This window comes from Mobula birostris, chromosome 7 (genome assembly GCF_030028105.1).
Source record: "Mobula birostris isolate sMobBir1 chromosome 7, sMobBir1.hap1, whole genome shotgun sequence".
In the NCBI taxonomy this organism is placed as follows: domain Eukaryota; kingdom Metazoa; phylum Chordata; class Chondrichthyes; order Myliobatiformes; family Myliobatidae; genus Mobula; species Mobula birostris.
In genome coordinates this window covers 22,946,855-22,970,831 of record NC_092376.1, presented here as the reverse complement: position 1 = coordinate 22,970,831, position 23,977 = coordinate 22,946,855, and the positions used below count along the sequence as shown (strand labels likewise).

General features: G+C 40.5%; 1 protein-coding gene across 1 annotated transcript in view; it reads left to right on the top strand.

Moving 5' to 3' along the window:
• Positions 1–23,977, top strand: part of gabrg3 (gamma-aminobutyric acid type A receptor subunit gamma3) — a 775,666-nt gene that overhangs the window by 23,154 nt on the left and 728,535 nt on the right. The window contains exon 3 of the mRNA XM_072264242.1: positions 5,766–5,833. Within this exon, the coding sequence (XP_072120343.1) occupies positions 5,766–5,833 (68 nt within the window). The remainder of the gene's footprint in view (positions 1–5,765; positions 5,834–23,977) is intronic.

Sequence of the window (23,977 nt, the reverse complement as noted above, 5' to 3'; positions counted from 1 at the left end):
GTCCAATCCCTTAATAATCTTATATGTTTCAATAAGATCCCCTCTCATCCTTCTAAATTCCAGAGTATACAAGCCCAGTCGCTCCAATCTTTCAACATATGACAGTCCCGTCATACCGGGAATTAACCTCGTGAACCTACGCTGCACTCCCTCAATAGCAAGAATGTCCTTCCTCAAATTTGGAGACTAAAACTGCACACAATACTCCAGGTGTGATCTCACCAGGGCCTTGTACAGCTGCAGAAGGACCTCTTTGCTCCTATGCTCAATTCCCCTTGTTATGAAGGCCAGCATGCCATTAGCTTTCTTCACTACCTGCTGTACTTGCATGCTTGCTTTCAGTGACTGATGTACAAGAACACCTAGATCTCGTTGTACTTCCCCTTTTCCTAACTTGACTCTATTTAGATAATAATCTGCCTTCCTGTTCGTACCACCAAAGTGGATAACCTCACATTTATCCACATTAAACTGCATCTGCCATGCATCCGCCCACTCACCAGCCTGTCCAAGTCACCCTGCATTCTCATAACATCCTCCTGACATTTCACACTGCCACCCAGCTTTGTATCATCTACAAATTTGCTAGTGATATACTAGGGTGGTAGGTTGGAGGTGCGTCTCTGGCAAAGGAATGTAAGGCATTCCTCCCCTGTTGTGAAGTCATGGGAGCAGGTGGTGGATGGTTGTCTGAGCAGCTGGTGCATATCACAAGATCTGGTTATGCAACCACTGATGCCAGGCAGACAATCTCTGAAGAGTATGGATAAAGGCTGAGGGTCATCCATCTTGTAAAGGCACTGCCCAGAAGAAGTTGCAAACAACTTCTGTAGAAAAAAATGCCATGGTCATGGAAAGGCCATGATCGTCCACATCATACAACACGGCACATAACGAATGAACAAATGTGATATACTACACCTCCATAAGGTCACCCCTCAGTCTCCTACATACCTTCGTGATGTGGATGGAAACCAGAAGACGAGGAGGGAATACATGCAGTTACAGGGAGAACATACAACTTCCATGTTTTTACAAAGCTCATTCATCTTTCCATCTTTATGTTCCAATTTCATTGCAAGAAACCCTGATCCTTTGATCTAGAGGAAACTGTTTAAGCAGCTAGTTTGTTTTTTTTAAGAGTAAAGCTGATGTGGCATTCCTTTCAGTGAACTTTAGTGTTCATAGCAATGGTGATCATTTATTTCTTGATCTAAAATCCATATACTTTCTTACTTCCATCCTTCTAGAGCAGGAGTTCCCAGCCTATTTTATGCCATAGGCATCAGTGTCCATTGTCAGGATTGAACCTGGTCTCTGGCACTGTAAGATTCTAAGTTTTCTAGGTAATTAATTGATTTTGAAACTTTGTGGATTGTTCTGAAGCTGGCTGAGAATCTACATGTGTTAATTCCTACTTTATCTCTCTCTCCCTTTCTCATATAAATTTTGACTGTGCTATTCTCTCCCTGAGCCAGATATGTGAGATCACTTCTGTAATCCTAATCCCACTTCCCATCTCACATAATGAATTCATCATTTATTATCCTATTTGTCCATTTGTCCATGTGGTCAGCCCACATTTGAACTGTTGTGAGCAGTTTTGGGCCCCTTTTCTAAGAACGGATGTGCTGTCATGGAGAGGGCCCAGAAGAGGTTCATGAAAACAATCCCAGGAATGCAAGTGTTAACGTATGATGAGCATTTGATAGCTCTGTGCCCGTACTAACTGGTGTTTGGAAGAATGAGGGGGGGATCACACTGAAAACTACTGAACATTGAAAGGCCTAGATAGAGTCGACATGAAGAGAGTGTTTCTGATAGTAGAGGAGTCAAGGATCAAAGGGTACAGCCTCAGGATAGAACACTTTAGAACAGATGAGAAGAATTTCTTTAGCCAGAGGGTGGGGAATATGTGCAACTCATTGCGGTAGATGGCTGAAGAAGCAAAGTCATTGGGTATATTTAAAGTGGAGGTTGATAAGTTCTTGATTTGGAAGGGCATCAGATATAATGGGGAGAAAGCAGGAGAATTGGGTTGAGAGAAATGATAAATCATTCATGATCAAATGGCAGAGCAGACTCACTAAACCAAATGGTCTAATTCTGCTCCTATGTCTTATAGTCTAAATAATAATAAAAAATATGAAAACAGCATTTATTTCATTAATATTTTGGAGTCATTTGTTGTCTGGTAATAAAGTGACTTCAAAGCAATTGTTATTCAAAAGCCTGTAGATGAGTTGAGTTTAATTTATTCCAGCATGTACTGAATTTAACGGAGCTCACATTGTCAAGGCCAAGTACACTGTTAAGTATGTTCCCGATCTCAGTCTGATATTATAGAAAATTATTTATTCCATCATTAGTTTATATTTAAACTTTCTAAATTTCAGATGGCTGCAGAGGTAAAATAATTTTATGGAGAAGTTAAACATTCTGCAATTGACTTTTTTTGCATAGTAGTGCTTGAGTGAACTAATTCAATTCATGAGGATGGGTGTTTGTGAAGACTTAATTATTCAAACTGAGGAGAAATCCTTGTTGACATAGTTAATCAAATTCAAGACTCCATGAGGCAGATTTTTGGTTGATTTGATTTATCATGCTCTTTGTTGTTCATAGAAGACAAATTCTGAAGGTTATCCATTACATACATATGTGGATTTAAATAGCTTTCAAATAGCTGAATAATCCATATCATGTGTACCATAATAATTGTTTCAGTCACATTTAAAGATTGCTGACAAGCGTAAGAACCTCAGTTCCTACACTCTCACACAGTAATGTTCCTCCTTTACAGCGCTATGTACAAAATCCATCCAGTTCTGTATCGTGAGTTAGTCCACCCACTAAATATTTTCAATAGGCTTGTCATCAGTTACAAGTCTATAGAAGCACAGGGAAAAGTATTTGACTGGATGCATCACAGCCTGGTATGGGAGCACAATGGAAATGTGTCCAAAAATTGAAAAGACTACAAAAAATGTCAGATACAGCCCAGTTTATCACAGGAATAGCCTACCCCATCATTGAGCACATCTTACAAAAAGCACTGCCACAAGAAAGCAGCATCCATTATTCAGGAGCCCTACCATCCAGGTTATGCTCTGTTCTCACTGCTGCCATTGGGAAAGAGGTACAGGGACCTTGGGTCCCACACCACCAGGTTAGGAACAGTTATTACCCTTCAACCATCAGGCTCCTGATCCAGGATGGACAGCTTCACTCACTATAGCACTGAACTAATCACTGAACATAATCTATGGACTCACTTTCCAGGACTCTTCAACTTGTATCACAGCATTATTTATTTATGTATGTATGTATGTATGTATGTTTGTTTGTTTGTTTTATTTTGTATTTGCACTGTTTGTCTTTTGCACGTTGGTTTTGTTGTCAATCTTTCTCATTGATTCTCTTGCTGTGAATGCCTTCAAGAAAATGTGAATCTCAGGGTAGTATTTGGAGACATGTCCATCCTTTGATAATAGATGTACTTTGAACTTTGAAATCAGAATTACAAATGAAATAGAGCTACTGAATACAGTTTAACAACTTAGAAAATGTCAACCTTCACACAGGAATGCAGTTCATCCAATGTAAATACAGAATTCCACTGTAAAGATTTTCTTTATTTTAGCAACTTTTTTTGCACAATTTGTCTTCATTTGCACTATTGTTTGTAAGTCTTTATGTATAATTTTTCATAAATTCTATTGTATTTCTTTAATTTCCTGTAAATGTCTGCAAGAAAATGAATCTTAAGGTAGTATATCATAATATGTATGTACTTTGCCATTGACTTTGTTTAACAAGATATGAAATATTTTCTAATTATTTCACTTACCTGTACTAAACACAATAAATATCTTTCAAAAGTAAACTACTGCAGATGTTGAAAACCTGATATTAAAACAGAAAATGCTATAAAATGTCAGTGGGTCAACCAACTATGGTGCAGAGAAAAAATATTACCACACGGCTCTACAACTCAATACCTTGACCAATGAAGGCCAACAAACTGCCCTATCAACTTGCACATCAACTTTGAGTGATCTATAGATGTGGATTTATTGGTGGTATTTCGTGAAGATGATGATTTTGGTCTCTTTCCTGGGTCACTGTAGTTCCAAGATTGTCATGACATGGAGGGAACCAAAAACCTGGCCCTGTATTATGTTGGAATGACATAGGTCCATGTATGACTGTGTGTGATTTTGAGGGGAATGTACTGGCAACTGGAGAAGGGTTTGGGATAGATTGTCAAATGTGTGTCCCTGCTTTCAATGTGTCTCAGCACATGAGTCACCTGGAAACTAAAAAGAGTAGTGGGAATTTAATTTCTATTTTCTTCCAAGCTCAAGATGACAAAATCCAAGTCTGGTATTGCCCACTGCTGAAATGCAGATCATTGGGACTAGTACAGATCAGTCCAGTGATTGACATGAGCATGGTGGTCTGAATGACCTGTGTCTGCAGTGATCAACTCCACGGTTCCATGGTTCTGTGAAATTCAGCAAAGCACTTTGAATCTGAAAGTTCCTTTGGTCAAATTCCTGGTGGGGTTTATATCAGAATCAGATTCAGAATCAGCTTTATTATCCTAAAATGTTGGTATGCTTTCAAGCCCCTGTATCTCCTCCTTGATGTTAGTAGTGAGAAAGAGACATTATTTGGATGGTGAGGGTCCTTATTTATGGATGCTGCCTTCTAGAAGCACTGCCTTTTGAAGATGTCCTCAATGATGGGGGTGGAGGGGGGTGACTAGTGCCCGTGATGGAGCTGGCAGAGTCTACAGCCCTCTGCAGCTTTATTTTCCCCAGTCCTGCACATTGGAACCCCCATACCAGGCAGTAATGCAACCAGTCAGAATGCTCTCCAAGTTGTTGAAGACTTTGGTTACAGACCAAATCTCTTCAAACTCCTAATGAAGTATAGCTGCTTGGGTGCTTGCTTAATGATTGCTTCAATATGTTGGGCCTAGAACAGATCTACTGAGATGTTGATGCCAAGGAACTTGAAGCTGTCTCTAGCCAATTTAATAATGTTTTCCATTTGAAATATAAAATATACTTTGAAAATGATATTCAAAGTACAAACCCTCAATTTGTATCAGTACATTGAAATGCAAGGACATATACATATGCATGATACTCCAATTATATATATTCATTTTTATTAAGGTAAAATTTGCACAGTGGATTTCTTATTTAAAAAGGCCTTGAATTTGCATCTTATTCTGCAGATGAGGGAATAATATTGTTTGACTTTTGCATTGAAAGAGTGCTCCACAGTATAAATTGTGATCCTTGAGATGAAACATTGAAATGAGGTCCTGATGGATCTCTCAGATGGGCTTCATGGTTCCCACAATTTTATTTTGAAGACTGATGCACTCTCCTGGCTGTTCTACCAATAATTAACCCGTAGACAATACTTTTTTAAAAGAAGCATTATGAATGGTATTTTTCTGTCAATAGTCTGCTGCTGTGATTCCCATTTTTGAACAATGACTGAATTTCAAGAAAGTTGCATTATTGGTTATGTTGTTTTGCAATGCCTTTATGGCTATAATATTTGTTATGAATATTGCTAATTGTGAAAAATACTTCTAGTATTGGCTCTTAGCTTTGGGGTGCTCTGATACCTTAAAAAGGTACCCACACTAACGTAGATTTTTCTTCCATTTGGTATAACTAATATAGACATGAACATGAGCAAATGCTGTCATTAACATATATATTCTGTTTCTTCTTTGACAGGAAAACCGACTGTAATAGATGTAGATATCTACGTCAACAGCATTGGTCCAGTTTCATCAATTAATATGGTAAGTAGGCTTTACACCACAGACAATGTCTTTTCAATTTTGTTTGGTGTGTTGTGCTGTGAAACAACAGACTCCTGAACAAACATAGCCATGGCTTGGTAGTGTAGAAAACAAATTGTATATTTTTGTGTTGTTTCAAGATGGGCTATATTCGGACCTGACCAACAGTGCCAACTGAGTGACACGAGAGCCATTATGAACTGAATATTAAATTTCAGAACTGATGATGAGATGGTAGAGCTGTTAGTGCTGCTTTATCACAGATCCAGGGATCTGGGTTTCGCCCTTATCTCTTGTGTTGTCAATGCAGGTTTGCATATTCTCTGTGTGTGTTTTTGTTGGAAGCTTTGTTGCTCCCTCAGATGCGCTGGGTGGTTAATGTTGGGAGGCTGCTGAAGATTATTTATTAGTGTGGATAATTGTTAATATAATCCATTTGTGAGTCAATGTGGATGTGTGAGAGAATAAACTGCAGGAGTACATGGAAATAAGGAGTCATCAGAATGGGAATAAAGGGATTTCTCTCAGGAGCAAGCATGAATTCGACAGGCCAAACAATCTCCTTGCTGCTTTAAGTAAAAGACATTTGATTGTTGTTTAATAATTCATGGAGAAGAAAAATACACGTTGAAAGTTCATTTTTCCATAAGTGTTTCAACCTTTTCTTGTTCTTTGAGAATGGTGCTGAAGACAAGGAAAGATAAAAATAGTTAAACATGATCTCGTGAATAACGGAGCAAGCTCTATGATGATTTGCTATATGCTAACGTGCTAATGATCTGAGCAGCCAGGTGTCCTACAGTGATTCCCCGCTTCCTCACTGTGACTCTTCCGGAGCCTTCTCAGGCAATCAGTTTGATGGAATGACCTAGATCAGTTGTGAAATAATTTCAGTGAAGGTACTACATGTTAGAGATTATAGCAACTATGCAAATTAATTCAACTTAACTTAATTTATGTACTCTGTTGCCCTTACTTACTTTCTGCTCATTACGCCGCTGGTGTTTAGGGCAGCAATGAAGGTTCTCTATCTGTGGTGATATTCATGGCTTCGTTGATCATGTCAGCAGCTTCTTCTTGGTTTTAATTACTGTCAGTCATGCAGGTCCCAGGTGGAGACTCAGGAATACCACCGCACTCAGACGTAGAAGGATTCTTCATTGTTACTTCCATAACAATTTTGTTTTACCAGTCAGGGTTAATAGCCCTGTGCTGAACCCCTAAACCTGGAGGACCGTTGGACCACCCATCGTCTGGCCTTTACCCTTTCACCTGGTTGGCCTGGGTGACCCTACCAAGAGGCAAAGCATAAAGCCCTGACTTCAGCCAACATAGCTCTCCGGGTTATTGAGGCACACAAGCCTCCAAACCCAACGACAAGGTTGTGGTCCACTTGGAGTTCTGTTGCCCTTAAGAGAAGGAATTTCCCAACCTTATTTAATTGACCCTACAACTCCAACCTACGAATGAGGATTTATTGCTATCTATTTATACCTGCATTGTCACAGTTTGTTTAAAGTTAACAGTTCCTGTTGGTTACAGTTTACAGTTATTGTTCTATAGATTTGCTAAGTATGCCTGTCGAAGAAGAATCTCAGGGTTGTATGTGGTGACATGTATGTACTCTGATAATAAATTATACTTTGAACTTTGAGGATGACTGTTTACTGTCCTCTGAAATGGCTAGCAGGCCATTGAGTTTTAAGGGGCTGATTTGGGATGTACAATAGATGTTGTTCTTGCCAGCGATGCCCACAACTTGTGACTGAATTAAGATTTAACAATTCTGTGTTTGGCATCATAGCATCTGCAAAAAGATTTGTGGAAGTGTGAAAGTGATTTAATTTACCTGAGAATCACTATTCTGTAATGACCACCATCTATTGGTTAGAAAAGAATTAATGTTCTTGTCATTGCCCCAATGAAGGTTCACCATTTGACGTTTTATTTTCCATCCTATTGATTGTGATGCTATTACTGTTGGATATTTAACCAGTTTGTGAAGTGCAAGTTGGCCCCTTGTAATCTACATTGTAACCTAGATTAATTCCATTATTGGATTTAAAGCACTTTAAAATGTCTAGAGATCACAAAAAGACACAATATAATTAAAGAACTGTAATCTTTATTAGGTTGTGAATTGGAGAGTCAGCAATGGCTCCATTCACAAAAGTCTGCTTTTGGGGTAAAATTTGTACTTTAAGGATACGAGACCAAAAATCTTAAGTCGATATTCCAGTGTAGTTCTGAGTGCTGCACACTCAGGGTCAGACAAGACACTAAATTCCAGCTCTCTGTACTCTCAGATGTGTGTGAAAGAACATGGGGTATTATTTTGAAGACACACAAGGTATCTCTGACTTCTCGGACAATATTTATCCTTTGATCAATATCATAAGAATAAATGACCTGGTTGTTATCATATTTGGGTGAGTCAGTTACTGTATGTATAAATTGTCTCTCGTTTTGCTATATGAGAATAGCAATGACATTACAAAAGCATTTCATTGGACAAAATAGATCTTGGGATAATATAACGCAATGTGAAAGACCCAGTAAGGTTTATATCTGTATCTTTCTATATCAGGAGCTGACTTAATTTTGTTTTTAATGGGTTACAGTTCTGGATCAGAGAGTCTGGTTCTGAAGGAAGCTCCCCATTTGTTAGGGACTCAGCAAACCTTGCAAGTTCACTTAACGCACACAAAATGCTGGATGAATTCAGGAGGTCAGGCAGCATCTATGGAAAGGAATAAAGGGTTGACATTTCAGGCTAAGAACAGCCTTTCCATGCATCTGCAGAATCTCTTGTGTTTCTCGAAGATGCTGCCTTGTTCAGCAATTTGTGCGTGTGTCACTTGGCTATTTACAGCATCTGCAGAACCTCTTGTTTTCACAAGACAAAATTATCTGAACTAGAAGTATCTTCCAGGGATGCCTACCCTGAAAAAGTTTAAATCTTCTCTTTGATGGGACTTCAGTGAAACTCTCTTTCCCTGCTCCCCCGCTGTGATCCCTGCTGTTCTACAACTCTTTGACCAAGTGCTTACCACCAATCAACTTCCTAGCTCTTTGCCTCATCCCTCCCCTCTTAAATTTCACCTTTCACCTGGTGTTTCTCTCTCCCCTCCCCCCACCTTTCAAATCTACTCCTCAGCATTTTCTCCCCAGTCCTGCCGAAGGGTTTTAGTCCGAAATGTCAACTGTGCCTTTTTCCATAGATGCTGTCTGCCCTGCTGATTTCCTCCAGCATTTTGTGTCTGTGGCTCGGATTTCCAGCTTCTGCAGGTTTTCTCTCATTTGTGAGCTAGACATACCTGGTTAGCTTGAGACTTTGTTTTTTTCTTGTGCTCAGCCCAGGTTTGTGAAAGCAAGAGGACGCTGTTAATTCCCTGAAACCGCACTTCATGTTTAGGATTTACTGATTTTTCACTTGCTGGTTGACAGCTTTGGATCAGCTCTTAACCAGCCTTTTACGCCCTCCTCAGGGCAATACCCAGAAACTGTGTTGTTGGCCCTTTCCATATCGTTTGCCTGTCTTTGAAATGGAGATTTAGACATTAGCACAACAGATGTCTAATATAATCCAGGGGTAAAAACAACACCTCCTGACATTAAAAACATAATTAAGGCTTATCTGAAATTAACTCAGATCTGAAAGCTTGCATTGTAATGTTGATTTCAGAAACCAGTCTGAATTAAAGCACTAATTACTTATAGATGTATTTAAATTGATCAAATAGAAAATAAGAGATATCCCTTTTCTGTATTAGTAATCAGAATACATCATTAATGGGATACTATGTACTGATTTCAGAGAGAGAAATCATTGAAATGTTAAAATGAACAGTAACCAGTAATTTAATGCAAGGCACAGGAAATATCATAAAGCACCGTGCTAAGCTCCAACCCAATTTCTTCAGATATTCAATGACACCTGAGAAAAACTCTTTAGGGTAGCTACACACATAAAAGTTGCTGGTGAACGCAGCAGGCCAGGCAGCATCTCTAGGAAGAGGTGCAGTCGACGTTTCAGGCCGAGACCCTTCGTCAGGACTTTAGGGTAGCTGTTATTTTTACTGCACGTTGCAAACTCGGTGAATACCATTTTTTCCTAATTTTTGCAGTTTCTATTGTAGAATTTGTAGTTTAGTGTGCTTTCTTTCACTTGTACTCACTCTCCAGAGTATAACATCAGTCAGAGCTAAGCAAGTCTTTCAAGGAATAACTTCCAGGCTGGACACCCTTTGGGTGATATTTTATTGTTTGTATATTCCATTAGACCACAGAATCACAAAATTGTTTCAAGGCAGAAGGGGACTGTTTGACCCATCTAGTAAGTGCTGTTGTTTATGCAGCAGCCCAGTCATTTGTTATCTCCAATCCCTTCTCAAGTTCAGGTTCAAGTTTAATTGCCGTTCAGCCATACAATTTATACAGTGAAATGAAGCAATGTTCCTCTGGGGCCAAGGTACAAAACACACTGCATACAGACACGCACAGTTACAATAGCACAGTCACAAAAAATAATATTAGCACACGTTCTCCATAGGCTATTGTTATTTGCTTAAGTATTTGCCCAGTTCTCTTTTGAATAATACAAGTGAACCTTCATCCAATGCACACTCAGGCAGTGCATTGCAGATTAAATTCCTCAGTATGAACATCAGCAATAGCCTACCCTTGTACTGCTTTATTTTACACTCTGTTATTGTTTTACCTTGTACTACCTTGATGCCCCCTTGTAATGAAATGAGTGGATATGGAGAGGATGTACCCAATTGCGGGAGAATCTAGGACTGGAGGGTGCAGACTCAGAATACAAGGACGTCACTATAGGACAGAGATTAGCAGGAATTTCTTTAGCCAGAGGCTGGTGAATCTGTGGAACTCATTGTGGAAAACAAGTCAATGTGTTTATTTAAAGTGCATGTAGATAAGCTTTTGATTAGTATGGGCACTAAAGGTAATGGGTGGGGGGGGATCTTCTCCGCTATTTGGTTATGGCTGATAGATTTTCCCTCTCTGTCACATTCCCCTGCCTTCTGTCCTTCTCCACAACTCCGTTCTAGCAGGACATCACTGTTTTCAAGGAACAATCTTGTATTCTGAGACTGTGCCCTCCAGTCCTCAACTCTCCCACTATTGGAAGTATCCTCTCCACGTCCACTCTAACTAGGCCTTTCAATATTTGATAGGTTTCAATGAGATCCCATCAAAGATCTCATCCCAAGGACCAAGGACTGGCTTGGTCAGCATCAATGGGTTGAGCTGAAGGGCCTGTTTCCCTGATGCATTGCCATATGACTCTACATAAGTAAGTTCTCCCAAAGTGACTCTTGGATCTTCCACAAACCTCTTTAAAACTGTAGTTTATTACTTTTAGGCTCCCCCAAATGGGGATAACTTTGCTCTCTTTGACCTGTTTAAACCTCTCATGATCCCAATTAGCCCAATTGTGTCTCCTCTTGTCCTTCTCTACTGGGAGAACAACATCTTCTTTGCTGCTCTTCACACAAAATGCTGGAGGAACTCAGCAGGTCAACCAGCATCTGTGGAGAGGGATAAAGAGCTGATGCTTCAGGCCAAGAACTTTCATCAGGACATCATGTGTTCTGATGAAGCGTCTTAGCCCAAAGTGTCAGCTCTCTATTCTTCTCTATAGATTCTGTCTGACCCATTGAGTTTCTCTAGGATTGTTTGTGTGTTGCTCTGGATTTCCAGCATTTGCGGAAGAAAATAACAATGCAGAAGTAAGAGATGTGTAAGGGTAATATCTACGGTGTTGATGCTAAACTTTAATTTGAAATGCAGTTGTCATGAGCTATTGGCAGAGGACCTGTCAACTTGAATGGACGGGTCATTCTGAGTCTTGGAGTGTGTGCATTCAAGAAAAGCACTAGGATTAGTCCCAGTTGTGTGGGAGTCGGTCTTCAGTCAGTGTCAGCTCCTATCAGAGTTCCACCTACTCGCACATATCATCAAGCTTGAATCAGAGAATGCAGCTTTCTGCAGCTCCATTGGGATTGCAAGGAACTGGAAAGCAGGAAGGTGGCACATTCTGAGTCTTGTTTACAAAAGTCTGTCAGTTATTACCTGTGAGCGTTTGAAGCTTCCTGGTGCTACAATGGCTGTGCAGGTAGCACACCTGTGTTGACAGCAGCTATTGCATCAGGGAAAACTTTGTGCTATGATTCAAGCTCTTTTCTGTTGCCTGTGTACAAGCCCACTGCAGTACAAGATGGGATGTCTGCTGTCACATATTGAATCTTGCCCTCCTTGTGGCATATTCCCTTTGAAACACACTGGAGAGAGAATAAAAACTTCATACGTTGTCACTTCCTATAGTATTGCAGGGGTGGTGAATCTTTTCAAGAGTGTGCGCCAAAATTGGTAACCATCCTCTTCTCTTTCATACCTTCCATGGTAATTTGGACAGGTTATTATTGATTAATGCACAGTAACAATAATTATTTACTTTTTTTAAGTAAAGGGAATGAGTCCTGTTGCTTATTTGCTTGTATTTATTGTTTTACTATTAACAACAGAAATAATGAAATAAATGATGCATTTAGTAAAGCCTGAAAAATAATTGATATTAATCTTTCAAAAAGACAACTGAAAAATATATATTCATGGAGGCACTAAACCACATACAGTATTTACCATTAATATAATTGAATATCCAGCGTTCACTTAAAAATGACAGAAAAGAAAATATAAGCAGAGCAAAGCCACTACTGTTGTGTATTAAATATTTCAGTCATATTTGAGTAACATTGTGGAGATATTGTTTGATTAAGCATTCTTGTTAGTTTAAGTAATTCATTGCAGGTTGTGTGTAAAAATAAGTGAATTAAATAGGCCAGACACTACCACATGGTATGTGTTCACCTTGCTTAAAGTAAAAATGAAGTTGGACTCACATGTCATCTTTTTAATTAATTTAATACTTTGCAGTTACAAAACATAATGCAGCAATGAGTTATTTTTTAAATGAACTCAAGATGACTACCTACCTGTTGAAGCTTAGCGAGAGGCTTGAGTTAAAAAAAGCGCAGTATGTTTTTCCTTCAGAGCAACACATTTTCTTCAAAAGCAAAGACTATCAAGTCAAAGAAAGGCAGAAGATGGAAGAATTCATGGTTCAATAAGCAGCGAGTACCAGATGATAATAATCATAAAAAAGACCAGAAATGGCTGTCAATATCAGAAAGATTGATGTGTTTGATTACCCAAAAGATAACTGGATTTTGTGTACTGAAAGTTTTGAGCAGTATTTCAAAGGAAATGGAATAGCCGGTGAGAAGCAAGTGCCAATTTTGCTGAGAGCTTTGGATTTGAAGGCATACAGTTTGCTGAGGAGTTTGACTTCTTCAACCAAACCAGCCAAAATGAGCTTTGCTGATATCATGGAAATAATGCAGGACTATTTAGAAATAAAACCATTTATTGACGGCAGAAAACTTCAGGCTTCATAAATTGAATCAAAAGCAAGAGGATCTGTTTCAGCTTATGTGGCTGAACTGAAGAAGTTGACTGATCATTGTCAGTTAAATTATCGGCTTACTGATATCCGGAGAAATTGTTTAGCTTGTGGAATCTTACAAGAAAGCATTCAAAAATAGCTCCCTACTGAAGCACAACTTGCATTGAAAAGAGCAGTTGAAATAACTGTATCAAGGGAAACAGCAGCCAGAGATACAACTGAGTTGCAGTCAGGAACGAAAGTGAACACGAACAAAATGGTAATGTTTAAATAGAAAGTGGCCTGGCTGACCAAATTGTGTTACTGTTGTGACAGAGGCTCATATACACCAGATCATTGCAGATCAAAAGACAAAACTTTCAGAAAATGCAACAAAGTAGGACACATACAAAGAGCATGTCGGGCAGACAAAGAATGAACTGCACAGGGAAGAGAAAAATATAAAAAGTCAAGTTGCAGTTTCAAAAAGAGCACTAATCTGCTTGCTGTTGATGAAGTATATGATAATGATGGGAGTGACACAGGGTTTTGTAGCCAATGTGAAAACTAACAATAAACAAGCAGTATGACTTGCACCAGAAGTGAACAGTAAATTAATTAAAACACAATTGGACACTGACTTGGCTATTTCAGTCAGTCCACAAAATGAGTTTGAATGGCATTTCAAAGATAATGAAATCTGAAGATATCCAGGTAGGAACCTGTACTGGAGAAAAGATAACTTCTGTAGGAATGACATTTGTAATGTTGAAATTCAACAACCAACAAGCCACATTGGGTTGTATGTGGTAAAAACAGAAGGGCCAGCATTATGGAGGAATGATTGGCTGAGACAACTACAACTTGACTGGAGATCCATCCTTCACTTGCATGCCACATTCTTTGCAAGAGAGAAAGGTACTGGATGATCCCACGACTGGCTCCATGCTGTACACAATGAACCACTGCCCAACAGAGAAGAAGAAAGTGTTGGTGCCAACCTCTATGCCTCTGGTTGGAAAGCATATTGGACCAAGAAAGGACCAGGCTGCTCCGTGGAATTGTGAAAGTGATGAAAGCAGTTGTTCAACTACAGCAGTTTTGTAGGCAACATATTTGAGAAAGCTTCTGAGTTGTTAATTGGGCAGTTACGTACAAAATATTTTAAGCTGGAAGAGAGTTCAAAGAGCTTCAGGGAGATTGCAACCATTCAGCTTTTGTGAGTATAAAGAATCAGAATCTACTCTGCGTGCATGAACTTTAAGTGGGAGACAAACAATTGCTTGTAAATGTAGATGCAAATACCAAAGTCCAGCTGGATGAATGGAAGGTCAGAAAGAAAGGAGTCAATGGTGATGTGAAAACAGTGGATTCATCAGATGATGTTTGGGATGAGGGAACCAAGAGGAGAGATGAGGCCATAAAGGGAGCAGTAGAAGGATTAATAAGAGAATACTCCAGTGAACTAAATGCATCTTCCTAAGATCAAGATGCACCAATTAGAAGGAGGAAAAGAAAGGAGAAGAAAGATGTCCAGAGCTGTCAGAACCACTTCCTGAAATATCAAAGTCAATTCCTACAACCACTATGGAGGAGGCCCCAGAGGCTGAGATTATTTTCACAGCCGCAAGTCTTACCTGCCTAGCAAAGTGATCCACTTTGTCAGGAAAGGGTAGGAATGCCTCAACAGTGATTGGGCTTGAATGGGACAATTTGGAATTTACTATGCTGTGGATATCTTACAGTAGGTGTATTACATATTATATATTCGGTTTAAGATTGCACTACCAAAGATGCGCAACAGCTTACTGGTAAATCATAAGACAGGAGAATCATCCAAAAGCATTACTTGCAACATCTCCCATGAAGCAAATTGTGGTGAAGTATTGCCACAGACAGTGAGGAGGCAGGCAGAGGTTAGAGTAGTCTGGGGGATGAGCCATGCTGGGGCATTGCTAAGTATAACATGTTCAGGCCGCCAGGTTCACAGAGGGAGTTGGTATCGCTGCTGGAGATGGAGCGAGCATTTTGGAGGGTAACCGATGTCTGTCCACCTACCCTGGGTTCGAGGATGGATCGCCCCAAGTGCTGAGCCAATTTGGTGAGGTTCAGGCAGGGTGGCCCAGGCATATCAGGGTGCCGAGATTCGGGTCCCGGAACGTGGCACTGCTTGCTGCTTGGACAATTTGAATGTTGGCACAGACTGGAAGGCCAAGTGTCGGGTACGGAGGTGAGGCTCGGGCTGATTTTGCTGTATCTCCTCTGAATGTTCATTCCTTTCTCCACGGCGAAGAGGCTGTGAAATGATCCGGCTGCTCTGCCTTTCTGCCCATTGAAGTGAAAACTGGGGACCGAGGCTTGGCTTGGGCCTATTCCGGCTGCTTCAGGAGCGGATCTGGAACTCAGTCTGGTTCAGAATGCTGTTGGCTTGCTTCTACTGTTTGCTTGATATGTTTTATTTTATTTTTTTAAATTGGGTTATTCAAGTTTCTTGTTCTGTGGCTGCCTGTAAGGTATAGCTTATATATTCTTTGATAATAAATGTGCTTTGAATTTGAATTATATTGTGTATATAGGTTGAGATGCAGTCGGTATTGAGTTGGAGTTTATAGCTAAGCAGGGAGGAAGGTTGTGTATTTAATATTTCAGTAATATTTGATTAGTATTGTAGATATATTTTTAATGAAGCATTCTTGTTCATTTAAGTAATTCATTATTGGTTATAGGTAAAAATACATAATTTGCCAACATCATCACACAACCACGTGATGCATGCAAACACGAAGTTAGACACCCATTTTGGACTCCCAAGTCTTCCTTATAATTAGTTTAATGTTTTGGTGTTAAATGCCAACAGCCCCAACTGTTCAGTATCCAGGCACTGATGTATACACCAGCGTCTATGTGGATTTCAAAACATACCATCCTATATCACAGGTTTTCTGAGCAATCTCGCTATCATGAAGCTGTCACGAAATGTTTCCTGTGAAAACATTTCCCTGCTCTTGGGTTGTAAAAAGACATTCACCGCTTCATTTGGCAGTAAGATAGACATTGTGTATCTTTATTTTATGAGTGGGGTTTAGAGAATCAAAGGGTGTCCATGTGCCAACAAAATTTTGTGTGCCATCTTGGGCATTCATGCCATAAGTTTGCCATCATGGGTTAGAGTACAAGGGTGAAGGAATTTTTTAAGAAGTAGTATGTCTTTAGCACCCGAGCGGTTTTTGATGTATTGCTTCCCCACCCAGCTGTCACTTCAAACAGACTTAATTTTCTCAGGCACAAAGCGGGGCAGCACTAAACCAGATCATCAGCCTAGTGAGTCCATGCCAGGCGTCAGGTCCTCATTTTACACTAATTTCGCATTCACCCTAGTTTATTCTCACAGGAGTTTCTATTTGCACACAGTGAACAGCAGCTGATTAATCTACAAGCCCACGTGTCTTTTGGACGTAGGGGTAACCTGGGATCATAAATATGTGCAAACTCCACATGGACAGTGCCTGAGGTCAGGAGTGACCCTAGCTCCCTGGCAAGGTGAGGCAGCAGCTCTCTTAGTTGCGCCACTTTGTTCCCAGGTGTCTCAAGTTCATATTTATTGCCATTCAAATGTATATATTAATAACACTAAATGAAACAGACCAAGACCAGACCAAGGTGCACAACACAATACATGTACCTCACACACAGCACAAAGTAATATCCCTTTGTAATGTGGGAGGAAACCAGCCCACCCTGAAGAACCTCCTACGGTCACACAGAGAAAGTATGAACTCCTTACAGACAGCGACGGAATTGAACCCAGGCCCTGTAATAGTGCTATGTTAGCTCTAACCTACCATGCTGCCTACGTTGATGTCAGTCCATGGAAGCTGTGCCTCTCCCTCAAATGCAATAACCCTGCATATCCTTACGGCAGGTTTGCTAGAGCTTTGGGGAGGATTGAAAATAATTTGGTAGAGGTATGAGAACTGGAGTGATAAGGCTGAAGATAGGGCAACTGGTATACAAGTAGATGCGATGTGTAGTAAAACTGTGAGGGAGGACAGGCAGTTGATGGGACAAAATTGCATTCAATGGGATGATTTGAAGTGTAACATGGGGGCAAAATCAAATAGAGTGATGAATACAGGACTGAAGGTGTTATATTTGAATGTACGCAGTATACAGAATAAGGGAAATAATCTTGTAGCGCATTCAGAGATGACCAGATATGATATTGTGGGCATTACTGAGTCGTGGCTTAAAGAAGATCATAATTAGGGTTTTAACCTCCAAAACTACACATTCTATAGAAAAGACAGGCAGGTAGGCAAAATGGGTAGGGTGGCTGTATTAGTAAAAAATGATATCAAATCCTTAGAAAGATATGTCATAGGATCAGAAAATGTAGAATCTTTGTACAACATGCTAGGGTAAAAAAAACCCTGATGGGAGTTATATATAGGCCTTCAAATGGTAACCAGGATGTGGGGTATAAATTACAGTGGGAGACAGAAAAGGCATGTAATATAGAGCACTGTTACAAAAGGTCTGAAGGTGGCTAAATCACCATTACTGCGAGGTCTCCAAGAATCAGCTGAAAAGATTGTGGAGACATTAGTATTGCTGTTAAAAGAATCACTAGATTCTGGAATGGTTCCGGAGGACTGGAAAATTGCAAATATCACTCCATTCTTTAAGAAAGGAAGGGAACAGAAGAAACAATATTATGGGCCAGTTAGCCTGACTTCAGAGGTTGGGAAGATGTTGGAGTCCATTATTAAGGATAAAGTTTCAAGATACTTGGTGGTATATGATTGAATAGGCAGAATAGCAGAAGTGTCAGTAGATGTTGTGTTCTTGAATTTTCAGAAGGCCATTGATAAGGTGCCGGGCGTGAAGCTGCTTAAAAAGATAAGCACCCATGGTATTGCAAGAAAGATACTAGCATGGATAAAAGATTGGCTGATTGGGAGGAGGCAAAGAGTGGGAATAAAGGTTTTTTTCTGGTTGGATCTTGGTGACTAATGGTGTTCTGCAGGGGGTGGTGTTGAGACTGCTTCTTTTCACATTATATGTCAATGATTTAATTGATGGAATTGATGGCTTTATGGATAAGTTTGTGGACGACATGAAGATGGGTGGAGGGAAAGGTAGAGTTGAGGAAGCAAGGAGTCTACAGAAGGATTTCGACAGATTAGGAGAATGGTCAAGGAAGTGGCAGATGGAGTATAGTGTCGGGAAGGGTATGGTCATCACTTTGATAGGAGAAATAAAAGGGTTGACTAATTTCTATATGGAGAGAAAATTCAAAAATCTGAGGTGCAAGGTGACTTGGGAGATCTTGTTCAGGATTCCTTAAAGGTTAATTTACAGTTTGACTCAGTGGTGAGGAAGGCAGTAGCGATGTTAACATTCATTTCAAGAGGGCGAGAATATAAAAGCAAAGATGTAATGTTGAGGCTTTATGAAGCGCTGGTGAGGCCTCACTTGGAGTAATATGAACAATTTTGGGACCCTTATCTTAGAGAGAGGATGTGCTGACATTAGAGAGGGTTCAAAGGAGGATCAGAAAAATGATTGATGTACTTTGGTAGAAGGATTAAAGATGTAAAGCATTTTCTAAATGGAGAGAAAATTCAAAAATCAGAGGTGCAAAGAGACTTGCAGAATTCACTAACTGTTATCTTGCGGGTGCTTCAAGGTATATTTATTATCACAGGCATATATGTCACCATATGCAACCATGAGATTAATTTTCTTGTGGGCATACATACGAGGGGTGATTGATAAGTTCGTGGTCTAAGGTAGGAGGAGTCAATCTTAGAAAATCTAGCACATTTATGTTTCCAGCAACACACATAAAAGTTGCTGGTGAATGCAGCAGGCCAGCCAGCATCTGTACGAAGAGGTACTGTCAACGTTTTGGGCCGAGACCCTTCGTCAGGACTAACTGAAAGAAGAGATAGTAAGAGATTTGAAAGTCATTTATTTTTCCTACATTTACACACTTAGTCCATCGATCGTGGAGCATACGGATCCCTTCTTTGTAGAAGTCGGCATCTTGGACCTCCAGAAGTGGTCCACAGCAGGGGTGATTGATATGTTTGTAGCCTAAGGTAGAAGGAGATGAGTTATTAACTTCAAACTTTCTGCATTTTCACTCAAAGTGTTGAACTGCATGTGCATATAACGAGAGCAGTATAACTCATCTCCTTCCACCTTAGGCCACGAACTTATCAATAACCCCTGCTGTGGATCACTTCTACAAAGAAGGGATCCATATGTTCCACGACCGCTGGACTAAGCGTGTACATGTAGGAGGGGACTAAGTTGAAAAATAAATATGCTAGGTTTTCTAAAATTGACTCCTTCTACTGTAGGCCACAAACTTATCAATCACCCCTGTAGTAAATTCAAGAAACACAAAAGAATCAATGAAAGACCGCATCCAACAGGACAGGCAAAAAGCCAATGTGCAAAAGACAGCAAACTGTGCAAGTACAAAGAAAATTATAATAATGCAGAAATAAGCAAAAAGTATTAAGAACATGAAATGAAGAGTTGTTGAAAGTGAGTCCATAGGTTGTGAGAACAGTTCAGTGATGGGGCAAATGGAGTTGAGTGAAGTTATCCCCTTTGGTTCAAGACTCTGATGGTTGAGGTGTAGTTACTTTTCCTGAACCTTGTGGTGTGGATCCTGAGGCTCATGTACTTTCTACCTCATGGCAGCAGCAAGAAGTGAGCATGGACTGGGTGGTGGTGGGGATGCTGCTTTTCTGCAACAGTAATGTACGTAGATTGGGTCGGTGGAGTGGAATGTTGCACCCATGATGGCCTGGGGCATATCCACTACTTTTTGTGGGATTTTCTACTCAAGGACACCAGTGTTTTCCTACCAGGCTGTGATGCAGCTGGTCAATGTACTCTCTCCCATACATCTATTGAAGTTTCTCAAGGTTTCAGATGTCGTGCCAAATCTTTGCAAACTTCTAAGCAAGTAGAGGTGCTGCTGTGTTTTCTTCATAATTGCACTTACGTGCTGGGCCCAGGACAGATCCTCTGAATTTGATAACACCAAGGATTCTAAAGTTGCTGACCCTCTCCACCTCTGATCTCCCAATGAAGACCTCCTCCTGAAGTCAATGGTCATGGACAGAATGGTCTGAATGGCCTAATTCTGCCCTATATCTTATGGTCTTTTGGACCCATGCATGATAAGGTTCCTTTAATTATATTTTTAACAGAATTGCTGGCACGCATCACATTGTATCCATGAATGGCGATTGGAGTTTTGAGATTCATGAAGGGCTATTTATCTTCTTGAACTTGATATTAACCATCACTTTCCTTTCATGTCTCCATCAATGTCATTACTCAAGTAGCAACTGGGTGCCCCATATGCTGCTCAGAAACACAAGGAGTTCTACAGATGCTGAAATCCAGAGTAACACACACACACACACACACACACACACACACACCCACGCACACACACACACACACCCACCCCTGAAGGGAGTCAGCAGGTCTCAGTTCGATATGTCAATTACCTTCCTCTTCAGTTCCTCCAACACTTTGTGTGTCTCTGCTCTGAAGTCAAGCCTGGTACAAGGAGCTTCACAGATAAACACAACAGCAAAAGGGGTGAAAACATTGCCTTCATTAGTAGTGAGGTATGGTCTCTCTGAACTGGTCTATTCTGTTTTTCAAAGTCTGGCTGTTCTTTGGAATTTGCTGATAGCAGCTCACTTGACTTTTTAGTTAAATCAACTGATTTGAAATGTTTTGGATTCCAGACAACAGCCACATTGGTTCTTGTGATTTATGTCATTAAACCATGGACAGTATGGCCACAGACTATTGAGCTCAATCGGAATTGCTGTTCAGGTGCATCCACTGGTTGTGTTTTCCAATAACAGGTCCATTTGTCCAAATTCATAAGAACATAAGAACATAAGATATAGGAGCAGAATCAGGCCATGTGGCCATCAAGTCTGCTCTGCCATACCATAATGATTTATTATCCCACACAATCTCATTCTCCTGCCTTGTCCCCATAAGCTTTGATGCCCTTACTCCATCTTCACTTTATGTCTTGACCTCCACAGCCGTCTGAGACAATGAATTCCACAAATTCACCACTCCCTGGCTAAAGCAATCCCTTCTCATCTCTGTTCTAAAGGGATGTCTGTATATTCTAAGGCTGTGCCCTCTGGTCCTAGACTCACCCACTATAGGAACCATCCTCCCTACCTCCACTCTACCTAAGCCTTTCAATATTTTAATAGAGCTTAGAGAGATTTTCCCCATTGTTCTTCCAAACTCCTGCGAGTACAGCACACCGACATGAAACCTTCCTCGTACATGAACCCATTCATTCCTAGGATCATTGTCATGAACTTCTGGTCTTTCCTCAATGTCAGCACATCATTTCTTAGATTAGGGCCCAAAAATGCAATTGGGTTAACTTCAGAAACGTGGGTTTTATTCACCAAGAATCAAAGATCTTAAGAAAAGGTACAAAAAAAGGAAACATTGTAGAGCTGTGCAATGAAGCATCTCCTGCAAGGATTTGCTACCAAAAACTCCATCTGATATCTAAAAGGTGAATTGTTGGAGACCTCGCAGTAATGGTGACTACAGACTGTATTTCTAAGTGCTTCCTTAAGAGTATGAACATTGTATGGTGTGCAGAATTGTTTGTGTAGGTAAAAGAGGGTAGTGTACACTGATTACCTTTGGGAAAGTATTAAAGCAGAACTTGGATTTGAATGCTTTGGAGATTTATTACATAATGTCTGGCTTTATTACATGACCACTGTAATTGCTGTGTTGAGGTTCACAATTGCTGCTGATGTTTTCACAATTTGATTCTGACTGTCCTCTTTTTATTTTTATGGCTTTTTTTTTAACTGCCTACAATATTCCTTAAGCCTCCTGCAAATAAATCCAAAGTCTGCAGTCAGGCACATCGACTAAGGTATTATAGTCTTGTGATCAGCAAAGGTAAAGATGTTTTCCAGTGCTCTCAGGTTGGTCCAAGGTTGAACTTGGGGAAATCTTTGTCTTCGGTACCAGTTTTGGACCTCATTCTATTGCCCAGCAAGGTGCCCACACTTGCTTTTTGTCCCAGATATTTCCCTGGTCAATTCCTAACCTCAGTTACTGGCAGAGACCCACAGCGAAGAGGGAAGGGTATTGAAACAGCGAGCTACTGGTCTCCCTTCTCGTTGCTGCAGGAGCAATATCTCTCTCTCTCTCCCTCACTAGTGAGAGAGCGAGCCTAGCTGAGATGTCAAAGTGTTGGGATGGACAGTAGTTTTTAATGGGCTCCAGATCATAGTCTCTTTGGGAGCGGGGGGTGGGGTTGCTATTGTTTGCATGGTGAGTGATATTGAATTGATGCTTTTGCTTGAGCAAGTGGGGGGAGGGGAGGGTTGATGCTTTTGCTACTGCTTGTGCGTGGGAAGGGGGAAGAGGGGCTTTGGGTTCTAACATTTTTTACTGTCATTAATTCTTTGGGTTTTTTCTGTTTCGTGGATGTCTACGAAGGGTAAGAATTTCAGCTTGTGTACTGTAAACATTCTCTGATATTAAATTGAATCAATGACCACTGAGGATCCGGGAGTGGTGCTGCCGTTGGTGGTGCTGACTAAATTCTTCATTCTGTTTGTCTTTTGCTGCCTTGATGTGGATATGTAGAAGGTTGTTGTAGGTTACAGGATACAGTGGTGAGCTGAGCTGTGACATATGGAGTTCAGTCTGGAAACGTGAAGTGATTCACTTTGGAACATCGAATCTGAAGACAGAGTACAAGATTTATTTCAAATTTCTTTGCAGTGCAGAGGAAAGGAGGGATCTTGGGGTCTTCCTCCATCAATTCTTCAAAGTTGCTGCACAATTGTTAGGGTCGCTAAGAAGGCATAGGCTGTGTTGGCCTTTATTAGTTCGATTGAGTTCAAGAGCCGTGAGATAATATTGCAGCTCTATAAATCTCACTTGGAGCATTATGTTCAGTTCTGGTCCCGCCAAGAATTTCCCTAGCGCGTAGCCCTAGATTTTTCTAAGGTCCATGTGCCTATCTAAGAGGCTCTTAAAAGACCCTATTGTATCTGCTTCCACCACCACCGTCGGCTGTGCATTACTCGCACCCACCACTCTGTGTGTGAAAAATTTACCCCTGATAGCCCCTCGGTACCTATTTCCAAGCAGTTTAAAACTATGACACTTCATGTTAGCCATTTCAGTCCCGGGAAAAAGCCTCTGGCTATCCATATGATCAATGCCCCTCATCATCTTATACACCTCTATCAGGTCACCTCTCATCCTCTGTGGCTCCAAGGAGAAAAGGCCGAGTTCACTCAACCTATTCTCATAAAGTATGCCCTCCAATCCAGGCAACATCCTTGTAAATCTCCTCTGCACTCTCTCTATAGTATCCACATCCTTCCTGTAGTGCGGTGACCAGAAATGAACACAATTGGGGTCTGACCAAGGTCTTATATAGCTGTAACATTATCTCACGGCTCTTGAACTCAATCCCACAGTTGATGAATGCCAACAGACCATACACCTTCTTAACAACACTGTTAACCTGCATAGCAGCTTTGAGTGTCCTATGGACACAGACTCCAAGATCTCTCAGATTCACCACACTGCCAAGAGTCTTGCTATTAATATTATATTCT